Source organism: Euprymna scolopes, chromosome 24, assembly GCF_053919585.1.
Source record: "Euprymna scolopes isolate OS-2025 chromosome 24, ASM5391958v1, whole genome shotgun sequence".
NCBI lineage: Eukaryota > Metazoa > Mollusca > Cephalopoda > Sepiida > Sepiolidae > Euprymna > Euprymna scolopes.
The window spans coordinates 37,723,657-37,746,927 of NC_136505.1; the positions used below are offsets into that span (position 1 = coordinate 37,723,657).

The following is a 23,271-nucleotide window of genomic DNA, read 5'->3' on the forward strand; positions in this document are numbered from 1 at the left end:
AACCAGAGGAATGGAAGTTACCGGGTATAAGCCCAAAGTTAGATCGGCGTACAGCGAGGCGCCAGAGGCCATTCCTGATAGTGGGAGGGTTTATTGAACCCCATCAGCCAGCTACCGTCCTCCTTAAGCAAGTAAGGTGATGTTCCGCCTCTAGCCACCTGCCTCGTGAGTGCAAAGAGCATAAGATTCCTTTAAAAAAGTGGACAGATACCGGTGCACCTAACAATCAAACAGAACCTAAAAAGAAATCAGGTCTCAAGCTTGGATGTTCGAATGTCCGTATAATGCTGACCGGATTAACATACGATCTACACTCCATCTCTGACATGCAGAAAAACACTGGCTTTAATGAAGAACTGCTACGTCTGCAGATAGACATTGCTGCCCTGCAGGAAACCCGTATCACAGATTCGGGGAGCCTCAGAGAGCCGGATTACTCTTCCTTTTTGCAAGGAAAAGAAGGGAGATGAAACAAAGAGCACAATGTTTGCTTCGCGGTCAAAACCTCTCTCCTTGATAGGGTTCAATTTGGTTAAACCGCCACTGCCCGCAGATGTGTCACTATGTCAAAACCACAGATGGACCTATTACTCTAATGTGTCTATGCTCCAAATAATTCAGCATCTGATAACCCTAAGGATGCATTCTACAGCGAACTTGACGCTTAAATTCTAAATTTCAAGAATCAGGAAATCCTGATATTTGTGAGTGATTTCATTTCTCGAGTTGGGAATGACAACGAAGTTTGGCTCACCTGCTTAGGACACTTCAGAGTAAGAAAGTGCAATGAAAATGGACAACCTCTGTGTATCCAAAACTTTCTTCTCTACAAAGCCCCATCATAGAGTATCATGGAGACACCTATGATCGAAACATTTACACCAACTTGGTCTGATTCTCACCAGGAGAAAGTTCCTACCTAACTTTACAGTCACCAGAACTGATCAGAATGCTGATGTGGCACCGATCACTCAACTCGCATGCAAGAGTCAAGTTACAAACAAAGAAATTCTTCCACATACAAACCAGCTGGAAAACTAAAGATCGATGTAACTAAGACCAAACACCAAGACAGAGTCAGATAGTTTGAGGCCAACTTCGCAGCCGATTATATCCACTCAGGCGGCTCGGCTACAGAAATGTGTGCAAATCTTAAAAAAGGCCGCATACTCTACTGCCATATCAGCTTATGGGAGGAGAAATGGTGGATAAAATATTGACTGGTACAATGGGAACTCTAAGTAAGTAGATCCTCTGATTGAGTCCAAGAGTAGGGCTCTTCAGGAATACAAGGATAACCCAAGTAAAACCCCTCTATTAGCCATCCGAACGTCAACAGTACACGACTGTTTAAACGAGAACTGGTACAGACTATGCAACTCCATCCAAAAAATTGCAAATACTGGAAACACCAAGGCAATGTATGACGTCATCAAGAAAGCAATCGGTCCAAGTGCCACAAAAAGTGCTCCTTTGAAAACCAAGAGGAGAAATTCTTAGACAACCACTAATGAGCGACTCTTGCTGCGTTGTTGGGAAGAAAGCGCCGGTTCCCAGGAGATGAGAAACGCAAGAATTGTCCTCCTTAAGCAAGTAAGGTGCTGTCCCGTCACTAGCCACCTGCCTCGTGAGTGCAAAGAGCATAAAATTCCTTCCGAAAAGTGGACAGATACCGATGCACCTAATAATCAACCAGAACCTAAAAAGAAATCAGCACTCAAGCTTTGGTGTTAGAATGTCCGTACAATGCTGAACGGCTTAACAAACGATCCCCACTCCATCTCTGACATGCAGAAAATCGCTGACATCAATGAAAAATACTACATCCGCTGATAGACATTGCTGCCCTGCGGGAAACCCGTATCGCAGACACAAGAATAAATAGAATCGCAGCGATTGCAATAATTGTGGGGATATCTCGCTAATGAGCATTGTAGGCTAAGTATTTCCCGCATCATTATGAAGAGACTGCAAGTTCAGTTGAGAGAATATAGTGTCTGAATCACAGTGTGGCTTTTGCTCCCAAAAGTTCCACCATTGATATAATCTTCTCACTACACCAACTCCAGGAAAAACGCAGAGAACAAAACAGGCAATTATACTTTGCTTTCATTGACTTTACTAAAGCATTCGATCTAGGCAGTAGATATGGGCTATTCGGGATGCTGCCTCTCATTGGCTGACCTCCCAAACTCCTGAGACTTACGGAGTCATTTCATGATGCGATGATGAGCTACGTGCAATTCAACGAAGACATATCTGCTGGGTTTGGGCAGAAAATGGTGTTAACATGGATGTGTGCTTGCCTCTACGCTATTTGGCATTTTATTTGTCCTTCTCATGAGATATGCTTTCAGTTTTCAGAAGACGGGGTTTTCCTTCGCTCCAGATCGGATAGCTGCCTCTTTAAAATAAACCTCTTTGGTCCAGGACCAAAGTCTGACAAGTTACCATCAAGGACCTACCGTTTGGTGATGGTGCGGTGGTAGCATCAAATACTCATGGACAGGGGTTTCAAAGCTTACAAATAATTCAGACTCACCATCAGCCTGAACAAAACCCTGGTCATTAGCCAGAGAACGTCATCATCTCCCATCATCACTATGAATGGACAGTACTTGGACATAGTCCATCGATTCCAATATCCAGGGTATACAGTCTTAGACAACCTATCTCTTGATGTAAAACTCAACAAGCGCATCGGAAAGGCATCCATCACTCTTGCAAAATTGACAATTCGTGTGTGGGTAAATAAACATCTCCCCACAACACAAAAGTGGACGTTTACATGGCCTATGACATCAGCACCCTTCTGTATGGCAGTGAAGTATGGACAGTTTACAGCAGTCAAGAACGGAAGCTGAACACATTTCACATGCATAGTATGCGGATAATTCTTGGAATTTCTTGCAAAGAAAAAACTACAAACAATGCTGTGCTCGTAAGGGCTGGAATCTCCTTCATGTTCACCCTTCTCAGCCAAAGACGCCTACGCTGGATAGTCTATGTGCACCGTATGGACAATGGGAGAATCCCCAAAGATATTCTCGACGATGACCTCACCACTGGCAAAAGCAAAATTGGTTGTCCCTACTTCCGGTATGTCGACGTGGGCAAACGCGACATAAAAGCATGTGATATTGACCATACTAGTTAGGAGTCCAAAGCTACAGTCCGAAAAATCTGAAAACAAACGGTAACAAAAGGTCTGACCACTAGAGAAAAGTCTATTGCAGAACGGGCAGGGACCAAAAGACTATTCAGGAAAGCTAGTCAACAAAACTCAATAGACCATCAATACGATGTACCGACCTTACAATTAAACTAACAATATAGATTTAAGATAGGATTATTCAGTCATAGAAGACGGTGTTCAACCATTTTTGCAGGCGAAACCTCAAAGTCTTCTAGACTGACAGATACCAACAACATATAAATATAAATTAGATGGCGATCTTTAAAAAATGAGTCACTCTTTGTCTAACTGCTTAGGTAGAGATAAATGAATTACAAGAAAGGAGTTAAATCAACATACAGTTATATGGAGCTAAATAAATATATATGTAGCAAACAGAAAGATAGCAATTGTTCAGCAATGCATACATTCTGGCTAATTAGAACATATTTCAATCCGAGGACTAAGATATATTATACGAGAGATTTTATGTTATTAAAAGCTCACTCGCATGTATTATATTCACGTATGTAGTCTATTATATATAAAAAACAAATGTGTGTATGTATGTTTGTATCATGTAAATTATGTGTCAGGTTATGTCATATGCTACTGATACCATGTAATCCAGTACTACCTGCCTCATCGTCGGGTCACCGGCGACTAAACTGGTTCCCCTACCAGACTTGTTTGGTGAGGAGGGTGGCTAGTCTCCCTGAAGGATTAAGCACAAGACCTTCCAAAGGGCGAATGAACCCTTTTTCGGGGTCAACGGCCAACTAGCACCGTGTGTGTTTGTGTGTATGTCTGTGTGTGTTGGGGTGGAGAGGGCTCGTGTAAGCCATGGTGAAGGCAAACTTTCTAACAGAAGCAAATCTCTGATTTAAAAAACCATAAAGCGGGAGACCAGTACCCACATTGAGTTGGTCTGCACTTTAACTTGTTGCTGGCCATCTTGCTCTTGCTTGTTGCTGGATCTCAACATTTTGAACTGAAAGAGAGATTTAGCTGTCGTACAAAGCTAAGACTCTGTAACATCATCTGTGTATAGATAATCCCTCAGGCATTTGGAAAAGTTGTGACGCGTGGAGGCTTGAAATGCTGGACACATGTAATAATTTATCTCAATGACCGTCTCAGTGTCATGGCTGCTTGAGCGTGTGAATTCACCAGTAGGACTATGAAAAAGTCATCTTTGAGCTCATAGCCTTTAAGTGTTTGAGGGAGTGGCATTCGTCTGACAGACCTTGCAATCATCATCATATAGATGAATGTAATACAAATAATATAAACTATACTTAGGTCTCTTGTTTTACATTTGTAGAGTCCATACATCTATTAAAAGTTAAACAGTTTTTTTATGTAAAATATCCAGGTTTAGATGAACTTAAAATTAAAGTGTCCCAACTTTTAGTTTTAATTGATATTTTACAGATAAATTAATCGCTACGTTTTACATTGAAAGAATAATTAGAAAGAAAATTGAATGGCTTACCAAACGGTCGTTAATTTCATTAAAACTATTTTTCTACTTTTCTTTTAATTTTTTTTTTTCGATAATTTAGTCTGATTGTTCGTTTCTTGTATGGCGTCGTTTTACGAGACTTTGTTTTTTCGTGAAAAATTATTCTTACAAAAATTAAATATGCTTTAATTTAAAGAGAAGATCATACAAAATATATCAGGAATTTTTAATTTCTATTTTTTAATATGGCATATATTATTTATCATAAATATGACCTGTTTGATTTTGATTCAAAATTTATGTGTCCTTTGTCCGGTTGATGTCCGACTTTATAATGTCGTTTCAGTTTTTTGTTTATACTTTTTTTTATCTTAAATCAAATTTGTTTGCTTCAAATATATTCGCCATCGATTTTTTTTTAATATTGGAATTTCTTTTATCAACGCGAGATACGTTATTTTTGATGGCGAAAGAATTTCGCCATTAAATGATAACAGATTAAAAATGTCAAAGACCAACGAATAGTACACATGCTTGATGTCTCTTGAAATGATTGGCTAAATCAAACTGTTGTCCATTGATGAAAAAGCGAACCATTTCTCGGACGAGGATAACCTTTAATAAAAGATGAGTTTATTCAATACAGGGCGACCTAAAGGAAAAAACTTATTGAAATCCCTACTAAAATTAACAATCGTTTTCTTACAAGACAACCATATTTGCTACCAAGAAACTCACGTTTAGTCTATTTCGAAACATAATAGGCCTTACTTGTCTACAAAATTCCTGTAATTAATGTCTAAGACTTCTTGCTTTAATGGCTTCATTTATATAGGGATACTTGCTTGATCTTAAATGTGTTTAACTATCAACGAACCATAACTCTTCAGGGTTTTTTTGGGGGGGGATGTTTTCTAGTCATTGATCTAAATAGGATCTGTTCTCTGTTGATTTTGCGGTAGAAGGTTAGTTATGTGCAGTTCTAGGAGACCCATACTCCCAGGCCTTGCCTTCATTTTTTGAGAATCGGTTAGTTTAGTAGTAATCGCCTACGGGGCTGCTTAGGCACTTTTTCAAGGTCAAGGTGCCCCCTCCTTGGGTGCGCTGACATCTCAATTCCGCTAGCTGACCCTGATGTCACAATTATGCAGTGGGAGAGAACTATATACCCAAATTATGCCCCCAAAAGGACAAAGCAAATAGAAGAGATGGAATCAATTTTGTGTGTTTATAATTACAAGTCTATGGCTAAATTAGCGCTCATGGGTTGAATAATTTCCGAATTCTTAACTACAAGCACATATAAAAGATTTTATAATCTATATATTAATACGATAGCGTGCGTGTTATTTCCTGTGTCACTCTTACATCCGGGTCGTTTAATTGTTATGTACTTCCATTTCTTGTCATAATTGATTTTACCAAGAATTCTTCATAAGTTTTGGTTTCGGTTTCGATTATAGCTGATGGCACTTAGGTAATCTCTTTTTTTTATAAATAATTTTATCAAGAATCCTTCATAAGATTATAACTGATAGCACTCCAGAATTCAATTATTTTTGTTTTTTTTTATGTACAAATAATTTTATCAAGAATTCTTGTTTTTATTTCGGTTTCAATTCAAGCCAATGCACCAAAGTCATATATATATATATATATATATATATATATATATATTAAAATCGCAACTTCATAATATATAAAAATCGATAGTACATTAACTTTATAATACTATACACGAAATCTGTTGAATTAAAATAATATATTTAAGCGTACTTTACGGCCGGGCTTTGCCGGGCGTTCGTGCTAGCTTTTGCAGTTTTAACGAAAAAAGCTACAATTATATCAGAGCATCTCCATTTACACTGAACATCTAAAAATGCCAATACCAATATATTACATATGAATGAGTCAACTGTGAAATTTCCACAAATCCCACTAGTGGTTATAAATAGTATAAAATACCACAAGAAACATCTCAACAAGTAATGGGCGCCATATCGCGTAACTTATATTTTTCAGTCGCTTATATAGATGACATTTGAATAAAAATCCTACATGAAGAAATCAAAGAACACGTATTTTAAACTAGATATTTGTTCATGCGAATTTTTTTTGAAAAACAATTAAAGATTAAGGGCATATAGTTGATAAAAAATGTTGTAAGAAACAATCAGCCAGATATGCAGTAATAAAAATTGTCGCTGCTCAGAAGTGTCTCTACATTGCAAGTTTAAGAGGTCATTAGCAAATTATTATAACAATGTTATTCCTAGATTGCACGCATTAAAACGCTCATTAACAAAATTACTTAAGATGTTAGATAAGATTGATTTCCTGAATATCAAAAGTCGTTTGTAGAAATTATGAACACTTACATTTTTTCCTTTCGCGCATTAGAACTCTGATTACGATCTTTAAATTAAAACTGATGTCCGTAATATGGAATTAAATGCCGCGCTACTCATCATAATCCTAACATTTTATGAATCCGAATATTATACTATTGGCATTGGTTTCTCCGATATTTTTCTAGTCAGATTTTTTCTACAAGGGCGTCGATTACTTACTGAAGAGACCACATGAAGGTTGCCAACATCCTAAGTGAAAGTGATATTTCGCGGAACGAACTGGATTCGAACATGGGACATACCACTAGACTACTGACAGTTTCTATCCCCTTTAGTAGACACAGAAAATCCTGGGAAGAAAAAAAGACAATAAACAACAATCCAATTTTTAGAAAAAAAAAATCAGATATTTTACACAGAAGATTAAATACTAGGTTGGTGCAAAAATAATGTCGTTCTTTGACATTTAACTACATATATAAAAAAACATTATTTTTGCATCAACCTAATAGCATATGGGCAATCATCTATTATGTCAGTATTTGGGTTGAAGGAAGACATGTTAATGAATACAGCGAACTAGCTTTATAAAGAAATTCATTTAAAATATAAGGTTCAGACGGATTGGAAAGGCTTATTTTACAATTAAATAAATATGTAAAAGGAAACTGCAAACGATTAATTAAGTAGATTGAGATAAAACTCACGCTTTGCGATGACAATCAGGATTTTCTCTTCCAATTGCTACCCTCACAAATGAATGTCAATATAACAGAGCACGAACGCGCGTATGGAAGCTGTATGTAAATGACCGAGCCGTGTGCGAGATGACGTCACGGCAATGCAAAACGAAAAATATTATAAAAAGAAGGTGTGCGCAAACCGAGGATCGCTATCACGTTAGAAACGTGAAGGAAATCGTGGGCACGCAAAAAGGTTCTACCTTCCATGGCTCCGGAGGCTTCGGCACCAAGCAGCATTCTTGGTTCGTGTGGAACCAGCTACCCGATGAGGTTGAAAACCAGCCAACACTACAGGGTTTTAAGGCGGCCTTAGAAAGACGCTGGTTGGACCTCCACGGTTTTCCTTTTGTATAGTTTCTCTTTGTACATAGCCCCCCAAATTATCATTGACTTTTTTCCTTTGTAAATGACAATCGCTTGTGCGTTTACTCTTTGCCCATAAAATGTACGAATGAATGAATGGATTCTTTGTCTTGGTCTCCTTTGCGACGGAGTCTACAACGTGTTGGGTCCGTACATGTTACCACGTGTGTAAATTAGTGTAACGTTACATCAATATAATTACTGCTAAAACTGTAGATAAACTCTGTAAACACTTGCATAGATTTTGCAGATGTTGTTAGTAGTCTAAAAATAATCTCTCTTGAACACGCTTGAATGATCAATTCTATGTACGCCATATGTCCATATTTTTAAGTCTATTCAACTTTTGAGCTCCGTACTATTTTACGAAGGAAATAGTTGTTTGCAATGACCACATCATTCTGAAATGTACTAAATATTTTAACAGGCGTGAAAGAAGTAAACAAACACTCTTTTTTTTTCAGCAATAAATACATAATCAGTTAATAGCGCAACGTCAAATCCCGACGTTTGCGTCGATTACATACATTAAATTTGATATTAACCTAGAATATGACTCCTCTAAAACTGTGAGTGATTTTAAATTTTGAATCAGCAGAGAAATGTGTTTTAAACCAAGTCAAAATGCTATTATTTTATTAAATGCATTCGATCTTTTCTTGTTGTTTTTTTTTTTTTTTTTTTACTTTACTTTTTTATTGATTTCGGATAGTTGTAAACAATGTATGACGAGCCAAACGCTTTCACGTCTAATGTAATGTCTTTCATGATGGTACAGGAAATCCGGCTTGTACTCATTCGCATTAGTTTGCGCCTACGCGGATATAAAAGACGTCGGATTTTTTTTGTTTGTTTGTGTGTGGGGGTAGTATTTTTTCATTTGCTTCGGTCGGTGAGAAAAATTTTGTGTTGTTCGTTTCAGAGTTTCTGGATACGTGATAACAGTCCTCTTTCTAACATTCGAATGTATTCCTTTGCATTGATTGACTTCTCACATATAATACGTTCCCCAACTCCTATTGCAGTAAAAGTTCCCCATATCATTATCCCTCCATTCCAGTGTTTAATTGCCGTTTTTATGCAACTTGGCGAAAATATTTCTCCAGTTCTTCAAATGCACCGTTCGGGAGCATCACTAACAAAATAAAATCTTGATTTATCTGACCAGAAAACATTTCTGAACCAGTCTGTATCTTTCTTGCCATAACACAAGAAAAATCTTCTATCATTGATGTTCTTCCGAGATAAAAAAAAAAAAAAAACATAGCTTTTTTGCACACATTTTAGAAGAAAATCCCATTTCTATCATTCATCTAGATATTGTATATCTAGAAGGAGTATTTCCAGCCCCTGTTTTCAATACTTTGGAATGGTCAACATAAGTTTTCTTTCGATCATTCAAAACAGTTTATTTAAGCATGTGGCTGTCCTTCAAAGTCGATGCTCTAGGGCAACCGGATCCAGATTTCCTTTTTACCAAGTGTTCGACTTCAGAACTTTGACCGATTCGCTTCACTGCAAAAAGAGATGTTTTCACATTTTCTTTTCTTAAAATATCAAAAATCTGCTTGTAAGTCATTTTGGATTGCTTTAATCCTGCAATTCGGTTTTTTTATATCCTCGCCAAGATGCGGTCTTACCATTTTTAGGATTAATTTTTTCACTTATTATTATATGCTATAATAATAATGATCTGCAAAATAGAAATTTTCAGTTAAAATTAACAAAAATTCATGGAAAAATATTGAAAAATCAATTTCTTCCTTCTTTCACTCTAGGACCTTCTTTTGCTCATGGGTGTATGTATGTATGTAGGTGCGTGTTGGTATGTATGTGCGTATGTTTCTATGTATATATGTGTATGTACGTAAAAAAAATTTGTCAGTCCTCTTGATGTGCTATTGTTAATCTTTTTTTTTTCTTATCTATAAAATGTCGATGTGTCATCGCATACACTTATTTTTAGATCAGGAGAAAATGTCCTTATTTTTTAGTTCTTATTTCGCTTCTGTGTTGTTAAATGTTTAATAGAGCATAGCATAATTTATTTATGATGAGCATTTGTTATCGAAATATCCAATAAATCCGTGTCTCAACAAACAACAATCAATGGGCATAACAAATTTAGACTATCAGTTTATCAGCATTTGATTCGGCTGTTTATCGGAATTAGGCGTAAATGTTTACATTTCTTCCCTCAGAATGCACTTGGGTTGCAATGGATGGGGGTAGTGATGAGCCAGTCAATTGATTGAATCGTGCAAATAGTCTTGACACACTTCATAGCCACAACAAAATGGCCGGTTCTGCTAGGCATGCATAACGTTGATGTAAAAGAGAATAGGTACAAGTGGGAACAAGAGTATTTACACGTACCCTCCACCTGCGTGCGTTGGCATCCATAAATGACGAGCCTGATAGAAGTTCTCAAACACTTTTTTTTGTATACTAATGGTAAATGTTATTGACCGATAGGGATCAGTGCTGAAACTACTATAATTCAAGAAAGTATGCTCCATAACAAGTTTAAATTGAATCCAAACCTATTTACTATGCCTCCCCACGAGACAGGGTCGTTTTTTTAACGTGGAGAGAAGGTATAAAAATAAAAAAGTCTCAGTTGTGAAGGACTGATCCTCCACCGAAAGAGAACAAGAAATGGAAGTGCAGCATCTGAAGAACAGATACTACACTTTGAGGCATTAATTTGCTCCCCCACTGAGCAAGTTAGGCACAAGGCCGATTTTAATGTGAGGAGTGAAGGGGAAATGGGGACCAACACCCCGGGGAGTAGGGGAGCTGGATAGTGACAATTGGTATGAACGGTTGTCCCTACATTGACCAAGGTCTTATATGTGGGGTCGCTTGCAGTATCTGCCGGACAGATACTACACTTTGATCTTGACCAAAAGGCCAAGTTGTGAATTGAATCCAAATGTAGATCAGTATTGGAAATAGTCTTTTTGGAGAAAAGTCTAATTTCAGTCTAAGTTTACAAAATAAATATTTGGATGTGTTTAATATATCATAATCTAAAAAAGTATTTTAATTTAAATCGCTTCAGACAAGACATGGAGCCAATGATATAAGGATCCAAAAAGTGTCACTTTAAGGTTAAAAGCTAGTGAAGTATAGATATTGGATGAATATATTCCAATCCAGGAAACAGCAATTCTTGTTCCCTTTGTAATAAACATCGCTAATAGAATGTGAGAACTAAAAGACCAAATAAGGGAAACGAGAGTTACGAAGCTGCCGAAAATAAAACCCAAAGTCAACTTTCTACATATGATGGATCAAATTTCCAGTAGCGAGTACATTTGTAATGTTACACACGTTTGCACACGTGTTAATATGTAGACTCAACACGTTGTAGACTCCGTTGTAAGGAGAAGTAATAACTTCAACTCGTTGTTTCAGGTTTTAAGAAATACCTTTTTCCTACCACGCATGACTTTTCGCTCTAGCTATGACGTCACTTTCGTTTCTCTATAGTGATCGTGATCCTCTCTAATGCGATTTTAATCCTCGGTCTTTGTCCATTTTTTTATAGTTTGTTTATTTTTCCTTGCCGTGACGTTACTTCGCACATAGCTCGGTCATTTGCATACAGCTGCCATACGCGTTTCCGCGTTCCAATCAATAGCGATCATATTTTCATCTCTTTGTTTCTGTTTGTTTTTTTTTTGTTTTTCAATCAGTCAGTAAAATATTAACAAGCGTTTCTATACATTGTTGGCTGGCAGTTCATTATGAATGCAAAGTGCAACTTTTTGAATTGTAAGCAATTTTAGTTTTAGAAGAGAAGAGAAATGCTGTTCCAAACAAAATAACGGCATCAATCCATAGAAGCTATAAATTGTAAAAGCTTGAAGACAAAGACTTTCCGGTAGGGATCCAATCCGAAGATGTCTTGGATTGAAAAAGCATGTTGACGGAGAGCAGAGGTCTTACCTCTGTGAAGACGAAAAGTTTTGTGCAGCAACTCTAAACGCAGTGTCTTTTATGGAATGATTCCGGTTTCTGAATGGTTGGTAGCCGAGCGTGGTTCTATCCGATTGGTCAGTTCTTATCACCCTGTTTATAAATATACAATTTTCCATTTTTTGTAACCATACACTCATATGGATACGAAAAGTATTGCAACACAAAAATGATGTATGGTTACGTATGTTGTGTATGCATTCTGAGTGTGCGTGTTTGGATTCTTAATCCGACAGGGGGATGTGATGCGTCTAGTGTGTTAGGTATAAGTTAGTGTACAGTTCATGCTTGCATGCCTTCTCACTTTCAGCTAACACCGCTGGCTAACATCATGGTGAAAAGGGAGCAGCTATGCATACGTCTTCCCTGCCATTACATAGCGTCTCCATCATCTAGACTCTTACAGTGCCTCCACGTTGGCCACACACGGTAACTGGGTGCCTTGCGGCCACATGCTAAACCTGCAGGAGATCTCGGAGTAGTAGGGGACCCTAGAGGTAGTGCGATATGGCCCACCGATGTGTGGACACGCCCTGGCACACTACCGACCCCTACCACTCTCTTGTTGGTGCCCTTGGTTGGGCGAAGACTAGGAGAACCAACCCCAAAATCAAACACTACTGTCTTGTGGGCCTTATCACAGCAAAAGGCTAAGAGATGGGAACTCTCAATTCAAATCCTACTGCTGCCTTACAGTTTCCCTTAAAAGGCTATGGAACCTTATCCAGAAAGAAAAGGCGTAGCAGGGGACGCGATAAGGCGATTGTCTACCTCACTGAGATTACTTTCGGCCAGAAGCTGCGGCCTCCTCTGTTGCCAGTTGTCGCAGGTTCGCTCCACTGGAAATGAGCATTGGAGGTTCAGAGGGGGTTTATCTGATACGAAACACATACTACACCTAAACTGCACAAGCAAGTAAGGGGCCAAGATGGAAAGTCCTGCATCGAAGGATAAAGCATTGACTAGTCATCGTCAAGGTGACGGACTTCGTGATGATGCATGCATTATGAACATTTTGATAGCATGTTTGATTGGGCAAACCATAACAAGAAATAAATCGAAAGTAGAGAGCAGCATGAGGGATTATATTAACCACAAATATTAGTATTGTCATAATAATCACAATATGATAAAAGTTGCGAAACAATTTTATACAAGACTAGCAGACCTCCGGTGTTGCTCGGTCATAAAATAACACAATATTATCCTTTAATTCATACAGAAACTGAGACATACGCATATGAGTATTATGTTTCTATTTTCTAAACAGTTCACTTCTTGTGAACTAAAAAAATACTCGAACTGAAATCGATAGTAAACCCTAAAGATAGTAAGTCCAATAGAATAACCATTAGGCCAGCTTGACACGTTTTAAAAACATTTTTCCAACCTACTTATGCTTAACATAAAAATATGTAATGTGAACGATTCACGTATGCGTATTCGTGAAACAGTTGAGCAACATAAAATCCGATGACTCCCACGTGCCAATGCTTCAATTTTTATCTCTTAGGAACATTTTTGCGTAGGAAACCCGATCAAAACGGTGAAAATTCGTTGCGCATGTAGGTTGAAAAGTGTCTTCACACACATACATTCTCACTTATATATATATATATATATATATATATATATATATATATATATCAAATGGTTACCATACTTGCTTTCAGAATGCAAGTAATGTCGTTAGAGATGAAGGATAAGTTAATAAGTTTATTGACACCACGGAGCTTGGTTGTGCTCTGTGTAGCAAGTGTCAAGTTGTGCCTGCACTATTTACTTACTGATATCCTCTGCGAAAGAGATTATATTCGTTTGAAGTAGCTGAGTGGTCTTAGCGATTCATTTGAGTAATAATCTCATAAATGTCCTTACTGAACGAGTGCCCGTGGTCGTAGCTGGTATATTTTAATGTAAACTTTTAGGCGTATATTCCTATGTGTCTTCCAGGCAGTTCTCCCAGTCGGTATTTATAGCTTTACAATTCAAGTATGTTCCTATTGTATTCATATTTAACACATCACTTATATTCACACATATGGTCTGTTTTTAATGTATAGAGACGAAAGTTTCACATAAGAGGAATAGACGCATAAATAAAGTTTGCTTTCGTCTAAAAGGCCATTTCATTGATCTAGAACAGAAGAGATTGCGTGTAGTACCAAAATATGTACTTTACTTTGATCTTAGCCGAAATGACAAATAGTGCTTTCCATATTCTTTAGTAGAACACTTGCTTCAGTAATATTTATAGTCGCTTCGCTTGAACCATAGTGAAGTTACTTTGCTTACTAGATTGTAAAGGATGAAGTCTGCAATCGGAACAACAAAAAAGATTTAAACTATTCGTGTTCGATACTCAGAATCGATGTTTGCTTTCTGTTACACCTCAACCTAAAATTTGTCGGGCGTGTTCCGGTAGGTATATCAGAATTTTTGTAGGAATTTTTTACACCCCTATCACGAAACTGCGAATAAAATATAAAAATCTCGTAATTTCTCTGTTAAAAGTGGGTTATTTATTTTCTTTATGGATTATAATTCCAAAATAAACTATTAAAGTTGTTTTAAAAGTAATAGAAATATTTTTTTAAAATAGTAATGAATTTTCCGAACTCAATATTTTTCAATTTTTAAACTTTAAAAATCTATCAAAATTTTTCTATTGATTCTATTTTTACGATATTTTCAGGGTCAATGTAGAATTTTATGTTCTTTCCAATAAACCGAATATAATATTTTAGACAAACGTTTTTTTTAATTCACGCCCCCCCCCCCATTTTCAAGTTTCTATTAAAAAGTAAATAATTAATTTACTCACCCAAAAGTAAATAATTAATTTACTCACAAATTGAAGAGAAAAGGTCAATAAATAATATATTCAAATTTAAAACAAAAAAAAACGTAGTGTTTTTTAGAAATTTACCTGTAAAGTTTGAAGTTTAAAACCCTTTTTTTTAACCACGTTATTTGTTGTTTTTTTTTGTTTTTTGTTTTTTTAATGGAACCTTGGTCCTTGCTCCTTTAATTGAAAAAAAAATAGGGCTTGAATTACATTTTTCGAGGAGTTATCAGCTTGGAAAGACAGGGGGTCGAATAATTCACGCCTCCCATTTTGAAATGTCTATTAAAAAGTTTTTTTGTTTTTTTTTACACAGTGATCACCATTTATCATGGCCCGGAAGCCACTCAGGGATAAAAGTTATTGCAAGTACATTACGTTAGTGTGGAGATTTGATGAAGTGCTTACTTAAGGGGGCGGTTCATTAGGAATTTGTTAACGTTGGACTTGAACACATCCAAGTTGTAGTCCGGTGGGAAGCAGGCAGACGGAACAGAGTTCCACAGGCGCGTGCAGTTCTAAGAAAGAAGCTTTGTTCATGGAATCCGCGTTTTGATTTAGGCACAGATATAGAGTGGGGGAAATTTTTCACAGTGGATTCAGCTAGACGGGTGTTTTTCGTGAAAGATTGGCGAGGGGGGGGGGACCAGAGATTGGAGTTCAGATGAGCACCTGCCATGGAAATAACGATAAAACAAGGACAGGCTCGCAACGTCTCTTCTATGGGAGAGAGGTTGCAGTTAATAATTAATTTATGTACCAAAGTCCTATATATCACAGATTGAAGAGAAAAGGTCAATAAATAATATATTCAAATTTAAAACAAAAAAATAAGTTTTTTAGAAATTTACCTGTAAAGTCCGTAGTTTAAAACCTTTTAAAAAAAAGCAAGTTGTTTTTGTTTTTGTTTTTTTGTTTTTTTTAATGAAACCTTGGTCCTTGGTCCTTTAATTGAAAAAAAATTAGGGCTTGAATTACATTTTTCGAGGAGTTATAAGCTTGGAAAATGGGGTGGAATTATTCAATATTTTCACGAAATTTCTGACACACCTAGTGTTCCGGCCTACCTTAATATTTTATAATATCGTATTTATACCGTTAAGGCTATGTCGTTAGATCTCCCTTCTAGTCGCAGATCTAACGGTACCCATAGGCATCTAAATATTTCAGCCGGACCGGAAGTAAGCAGGATTTACCTCACATATCCTATGCTTTTTCTATAATTTATTTACCTTTGTAATTCGTGTTATTTCGATTACGTGTTGGAAATTTTTAACATGGACTCATACATTAGTCCATTTAACTTTTAATTTTCACCTTTTTTATTTATCATGATTCTATCGTCTATTACATTTCTCTTAGGCAAACATTCTACCCGAGAAATAAATGTATGCGTAAACATGCAAATTCGAGCGTTTGTATATTAATGCGGTTTCTTTAACATTGTAGCTTTCTCATTGTATATTATAGAACGCAGCCACGCTAACACGAGATATTCCAGATGGCGACGCACGTGTTGGGAAAATGAACGCCAACACGAGCTTGACTATAAAACGTCAAAATTAAAATATCAAATATTCATATTTTATATCATTCTTAGGGCATGTGAACGACCTGTACAATGTGAACATCTGACATATTTATTTGTTTTTACTTAAATTTGAACGCCTATAAGCACAAGAATAATGAATGATGTGCAACATCGTCATCAGCTAAACTGACAACACATCTATTTTATTAAATTATCTTTTCTGATATTGACAATTAATATATGCGTAAGGGAATAACATTTGTGAGTATATGTTTGTATGTATATATATATATATATATATATATATATATATATATATATATATATATATATATATACTGAAGTGTAAATTTTGTTCAATTACTCTGGTTCCATTCATGAATATATATCTATATATATATAAAGTAGTAGCGTTCGTGTGTGTGTGTGTACAACTACCAATCACCAAAGAAATATAAAGGCCATATGTGTGTACACCTCTCCTGGTCAAGAAATATTAATACCCATATTAGGATACTTCTGTCAAAGGAGACATTATATTATATGCGGACTTTCAATATATAGCATTCTTTAAACCACTTTTTCATTACTGAGTTACGGTCATTAACATATCACATTATGTGCACTCTAAATAATTACCTCGATGACATTACTTATTCGACATAATAGATTTGTTTCAATTGTACTAATAAATATATTTTTTAATTATTTAGCTTATTTAAATTTCAAGTTATGTTTGATTTAATTTATTTTATCTGAAATCTAAAACCGTTTTATTTTCAAACCAAAAACAAGAAAACCAAAGGGGGAAATAACTCTGATAGCTTAATTGAAAGATTATTTTAAACGGAGCACGTTATTAAATATTTCCTGTTTTTTGTTCTCATTTCGAAATATTATTCTAAGCTGAATTATTTTTTTATTTTAATTCGGAGGAATTTTTTTTTCGCATAATCTTAATTTTTAAGTAACCTTTTTTATTTGTTAAAGAAAAATAATTAAAACTAATGTCCTCATTTACTTGCATCCTCACAAGGGCAGAGTTAGTCACAGAAACACATGTGAACAAAATCCATCATCCCTGTTCTTTTTGTTTTCTGTTTATAAAATTTGGTCGGTGCTGCCCAGGATTTATTATAATAATTATACCAGAGCAAGTGTGTTTAATTGCCTGCGAAACAGATTTTCTTTATAATTTATTTAATATCTTAAATAAAAAATGGTCAATTTTTACGCCGTGACCCAGCGTCGTTTAACCCCTAGAAAAAATGGTCAATGTCAAGTTTCTTTCCAACTCCTCAAAAAACTTGAAAATGACGACTTTTAATGGTTTTCAATACTGCTAAAAATATTACATTTAAATTTAGGGCAACTAAGTAGTTTTCATAATATGAAAAATTGCTTTTTCAAAAAGTGGGCGATGACTTTCTTATATAAATTTAACGTAAAATGGGCACTCACTTTCTAACCACCTAATAATTTCTTCATATCATAAAACAAATTTAACTGTGATATTAGTTTTCAGCACCACTGTTTTTTTTACTAAGAGATTCGTTTATTTTTCATACTTTAGACTACTTATTTGCCCCAAATTTAAACGTAATATTCGTTATCAGCACCACCGAAAACCATTAAAAGTCGTCATTTTAAAGTTTTTGAGGGAGTTGGAAAAAAACTTGACAGTGACCAAAAAAAATGAAGAATTGCTTTTTTGTGGCCTAATACATTTAAGAAGTCTTTATAAATAATATGGAAGAAGAAATTTTGAAAATAAAAAGATTAACATTTTAGCGTGGGGAATAACTTTTCTATATACATTTAACGTAAAATGAGAACCAACTTTTTGGCCACAAAGCGTTAAACCAGACATGTCATCTCTAGCATTTTTTCAAGTTTGGCGATCGAGGGAGGGGAAACATGACAAATGCAAAATATTTTAGGTTTCTCTGGTGGTGGGGGGCATGAATTACATTTGGAACATAAAATAATGATAAATTTAATTAATTTATGAAACCATTATGTACTTTCACCTAACAATTTTATAAACAGAACGAACCCCAAAATAGGACAAATTCAATTTTGTTGAGAGGGAGGGGATGATTACATTAGAAATATAAAATGACAAAAAATATCATTCAATTGTTTTTGGAATTAATTTTTGATAGATCTTTTTTTTTTGCGATTGCACGGGCAGTCACTGCTATTTTTATAGAAACGAAAGTTGTAATAATTAATTTTTAATTATCTTTTCTTGAGGGGGGCATTTGCAGTGCTCAATATCCGGAGAATAGTTTCTTCTCTTTCGATTAAAACATAACTTCTGCAATTACTTTTTCACATGAGCAAAATCAAACATATATTTTAATTTGTCCAGATTTTGTATATATTCTGATACAGTCGTGATTTCAAGAGCAAAAATGAAGTATTTGGGTGCCATCAGCTTAAATCGAAACCGAAACAGTACCATTCAATGTTGGTGACGTTACCACTGTAACAACGTGACATATGAACTGATTAAAAATTAAAAATAAACTAACATGAATGTACAAAATGTATAACAATTTTTTTTCAATTTTTACCCCTTTTTAACGCCCCGTTACAATTGGTGCCATGACCAGGATATGACCCTTTGGAATTCCATATTCGTCTTCACCTGTTACGTTTAGGTACCGTTTGACCGGCCTAAGTTTTTACATTAGTGTCGGGATCAAAATTTCTACAAGCAAAATTTCAGTATTTCTATGGGTGGAATATTAGCCTGCCTTTTCTTAGAATTTCTAGAATCCTATCCTTTTAAATTTAGATTACGTCAAAACACAGGTTGTTTTGAATACATTGACGACATGCTAATTTTTCTTCCTAAAAAACGCACTTAGATTATATTAAAGAGAAATACGTTCACTTAAGAAACCGAAGACAATCACTCGTTACCTTTTCTAGATATACTTATTATAAAATCCAATAATAAACTATCATTCAAAATTCACCGCAGAAACAACACACAAAATTGATTACATATATTTCTACTCACACCATAATAACAAAATAAAAACAGTTATGATAATTGGTTTACTTCATACGTGCATCCAAAATTTACAGTCTGAATATATGGACGAAGAATTCAAATACCTCACAAATACTTTGAAAACTTTCCAATATCCCACATAGTTTATATTAAATGCAAAGAAAAAAGCTACAAAAATATTGTCCAGGAGCAATATTCTTTCACCTACACACACCAATAATACACAAAATTGCAACACTCTTAAAAAATTAAGAATTCCAATCCTACAGACCACATCACAAACTATAAAACAAACATTAAAACATCTGCTCAATAAACCAATTTCTAATGCAGTTATATATATTGTTCCTTGCCAAAATTGCTATCATATACATGTTAGTGAAATCAAATGTAGAAAGGTTTAACGAACATAATTCTCTTGCAGCATAATCATATTTTTTATATTCAATTATTCAATTTTCACACCAAACAGGGCACAGTGCCACTTTGAAGTAGGGGGCTACTATCGGGGACATAATTTGAGGGGACATTATGAAGGGAGATGAGTAGCAAGGTGTTTGTACTTTAAACAAGCAAAAATAGTAAAATTTATTTCAAATAAACTGCGACGGAGACTTCTTTAATCAGCGCTTATCACAAATTCAAAATTAAACAAGTTGGAGATTTCTATAATGTATCCCTATTAATAAGAAAACTTCTATTAAACGAACATAATTTAATTTTAGACTCAGGTTAACCCTCTCATACCACCTATAATAATAATTAATATATATATATATATATATATATATATATATATAACCAGTCAATAAATTACATAACAAAATTACACTCATTTCATTTAAGTTACACATCAATATTTGAATTATAACGGATATATTCGTTCCAAACAATTATGGATTGCATCATAAATAAAATATATAAACGGTATGCTATAAAAAATATAGCTTTCTTTTACAAAAATATGCCCCCACCTTATTTAAATTTCCAATTACTTTTTCATTTGTAAAATAGAACAAAGACATACAGTATATTGCATCAAAAATATATTTTCAAATATTATACTGGTATTTTATTTTCTTAATTTCATTTATCCAGAAGAAGTCATATAATAAAGACGAAAGCTTGATGAACACATAACTTGTTTTTTTCCGTTTTTATGCCACTCTCATATATATATATATATATATATATATATATATATATATATATATATATATATATATATATATATATATATATATCCTCTGTGATGAAAGCGTTGTTTAACTACAAATTCAGTATGTAGGTTTAGTAAGCTAATTCAACGCAGATTTTATTTTAAATACACAAATATTTATTTGTTTATGAATCGGAGTTTGAAGTCTTCTTCAGGATAGACACATATGTGTTTATTTATATTACTTTATATAACTTTCCACGTGCGACCACGCGTCTCTTCCAACCGGGACATATAATAATCACCGTTGATAAGACCGAATTGGTCTTGTTCTTTTAGTGACATCATGCAATGAGAGATAAAGAAAATTTAAAAAATAAAAAAACTGTGTCGATCCTGACAGACAGGTGATTACGTCGATAGGTCCGATTTATAAATCAAATAAATGTTTGATTATGTTTTTAAAGAATCTGCGGTGAGTTAGCTTACTTAGATTTTGAATATATATATATACATATATATATATATATATATATATATATATATATATATATATATATATATATATATACTGTCGGATTTTAACCGACTAAAAGGGGGAGGGAGAGGTTCTGCAACTCAACGGGTTAAACCAGAAGGAAAAAACAAATGTTTGATTATGCTTTTAAAGAATCTACGGTGAGTTAGCTTACTTAGATTTTGAATACATATATATATATATATATATATATATATATATATACTGTCGGATTTTAACCGACTAAAAGGGGGAGGGGGCGGTTCTGCAACTCAACGGGTCGAACCAGAAGGAAAAAACAATGAAACCCTTACCTTACGTGGTGAACCCTTCACGCCTTTTCTTGATCAACAGGAGTTGCAACGAATTGCCTCGTTACTTACAACGACAGATCGTCTTTGTAACAGTAACTATAAAACGGGCTGCTTAACTAAAATAAAAAAACCAACCAACAATGTCAACGATAGGGGGTGTTTTTATACCCACTAGTCGATTCTATGCAAATGTTAAGTCCGATCCACGTGAGTGGACAAAAGCAAACACTATTATAAAAGCAGTCGACCAAGCACTTTCAAACCTTTTTCTTGAGCGACTACCACACAGAATTCCATTGCTTTAACCCTCCATATCGAGTCCCGATAAGTAAAAATTGCCACACATTCTCATATCAAAAAAAAAACGAATAAAAAAAAGTGTTTCACAAGAGGTGAGATGGGGAAAAGAGCAGGGAATTCATTTTTTAGTCGCAGTTTTTAAGGTCTTGCCTGAGACCTGCACCAGAAATTTCTTGTTCCTTTTAGACCCCTAAAAAACTGGGTCTACCCCGACGCATTGGCCTGCACGTTGGACAATACCATTTTTCTTCTGGGGGCGCATCTACTAGGCTCACACAACCAAAATGGAACCAGTCATTACACTGGTCACAAGCCACCATCGGTCTGAAATCTTCCTGTTTATTACATGCAGGGCAAATCCAGATTCTAACACTCTCATCAGGTCGGGAAGATATATTTTGGTCTGGCACATGCTCTGGTTCACATTTTCCGAAAGAGAATAAATCTCTAGAGGAAATAAATGATTGATGGAATGGGTCAATATAACTCCATTTCCTTTTATTACTCTTGCTGAACGAACCAACTCATCCTTTCCTTCAATCAACTCCAGGACTTCGCCTATAGACCAAAATGGTCAAGTTTTAAGGGGGTCCTTAATTAATACTATATCGTTCGTTTTGATGGGATTATTAAAGGAAGGGTCAGATAACTTCTTTCTCTAAGGCTCAACAGATAATCTTCGTGCCACATCTTTCTAAATTTTTCTAAATTTTCTTCGCGAAGATGGAGAATCCTCTTTAAATCGATCCGACAAACTGGCCCCGTTAGTCCCAGTTCTTCATTGTCCAACCTTATTATTAAACCTTGACCCACATTTGGATTCATGAGAGGGTTTGGAGTTAGGCAATCCATCTCATCAGCGCTTCTATAAGTCAGAGGACGACTATTAATGGCACGCTGGATATCAGATAACATGGTTAATAGACCAAAATAGTCAACTTTTCCTCTTCCTATAGTTTTGTATAGGCAGGATTTAACTGTCTTGATCGTCCTTTCCCAAGCACCTCCATACCAAGCTGAATGAAGTGGTACGATACAATTTTTAAGGTGATAAGAACCAAACTTCTCCCCGAATTCATCAGTGATCAACCTCTTATCAATTATTTTGACTGCAGAAATGAAAGCCCTTGCATTGTCCGAGTAGAGGTGAGAGGGGATTCCATTCGCATTTGTAAAACGAACAAAGGCCTATAAGAATGAAGATACACTCATATCTGGGACTAGTTCCATGTGAACAGCTCTGATAGACATGCAGGTAAAGATAAGGATATACATTTTATAGTCCTTCACTTCTCCCTTAACCCAGATGTGACTGGTGTAATACACACCAGTATGGAGATATGGTCTTACTAAATTTACTCTAGAGCTAAGAAGGTCTGTTGCATTCGGTGTCAAGAAGGCAGTGGCATTGTATTTTTTGCACTTGGCACAAGTACTCACATTTTTTTTACAGCCTGTCTGGCCTGTGGTATCAAATACCCCTGTAACCTTATTTCATT

The 23,271-nt window shown here is 35.4% G+C and overlaps 1 protein-coding gene across 1 annotated transcript; it reads left to right on the forward strand.

Annotated features, from left to right (window-relative positions):
- Positions 1–2,788: 2,788 nt before the first annotated feature.
- LOC145246487 (uncharacterized) lies at positions 2,789–3,157 on the forward strand. The gene has a single exon (XM_080108106.1). It carries the CDS (start codon positions 2,789–2,791, stop codon positions 3,155–3,157), a length of 369 nt encoding a protein of 122 aa, XP_079964232.1.
- The last annotated feature ends 20,114 nt before the right edge of the window (positions 3,158–23,271 follow it).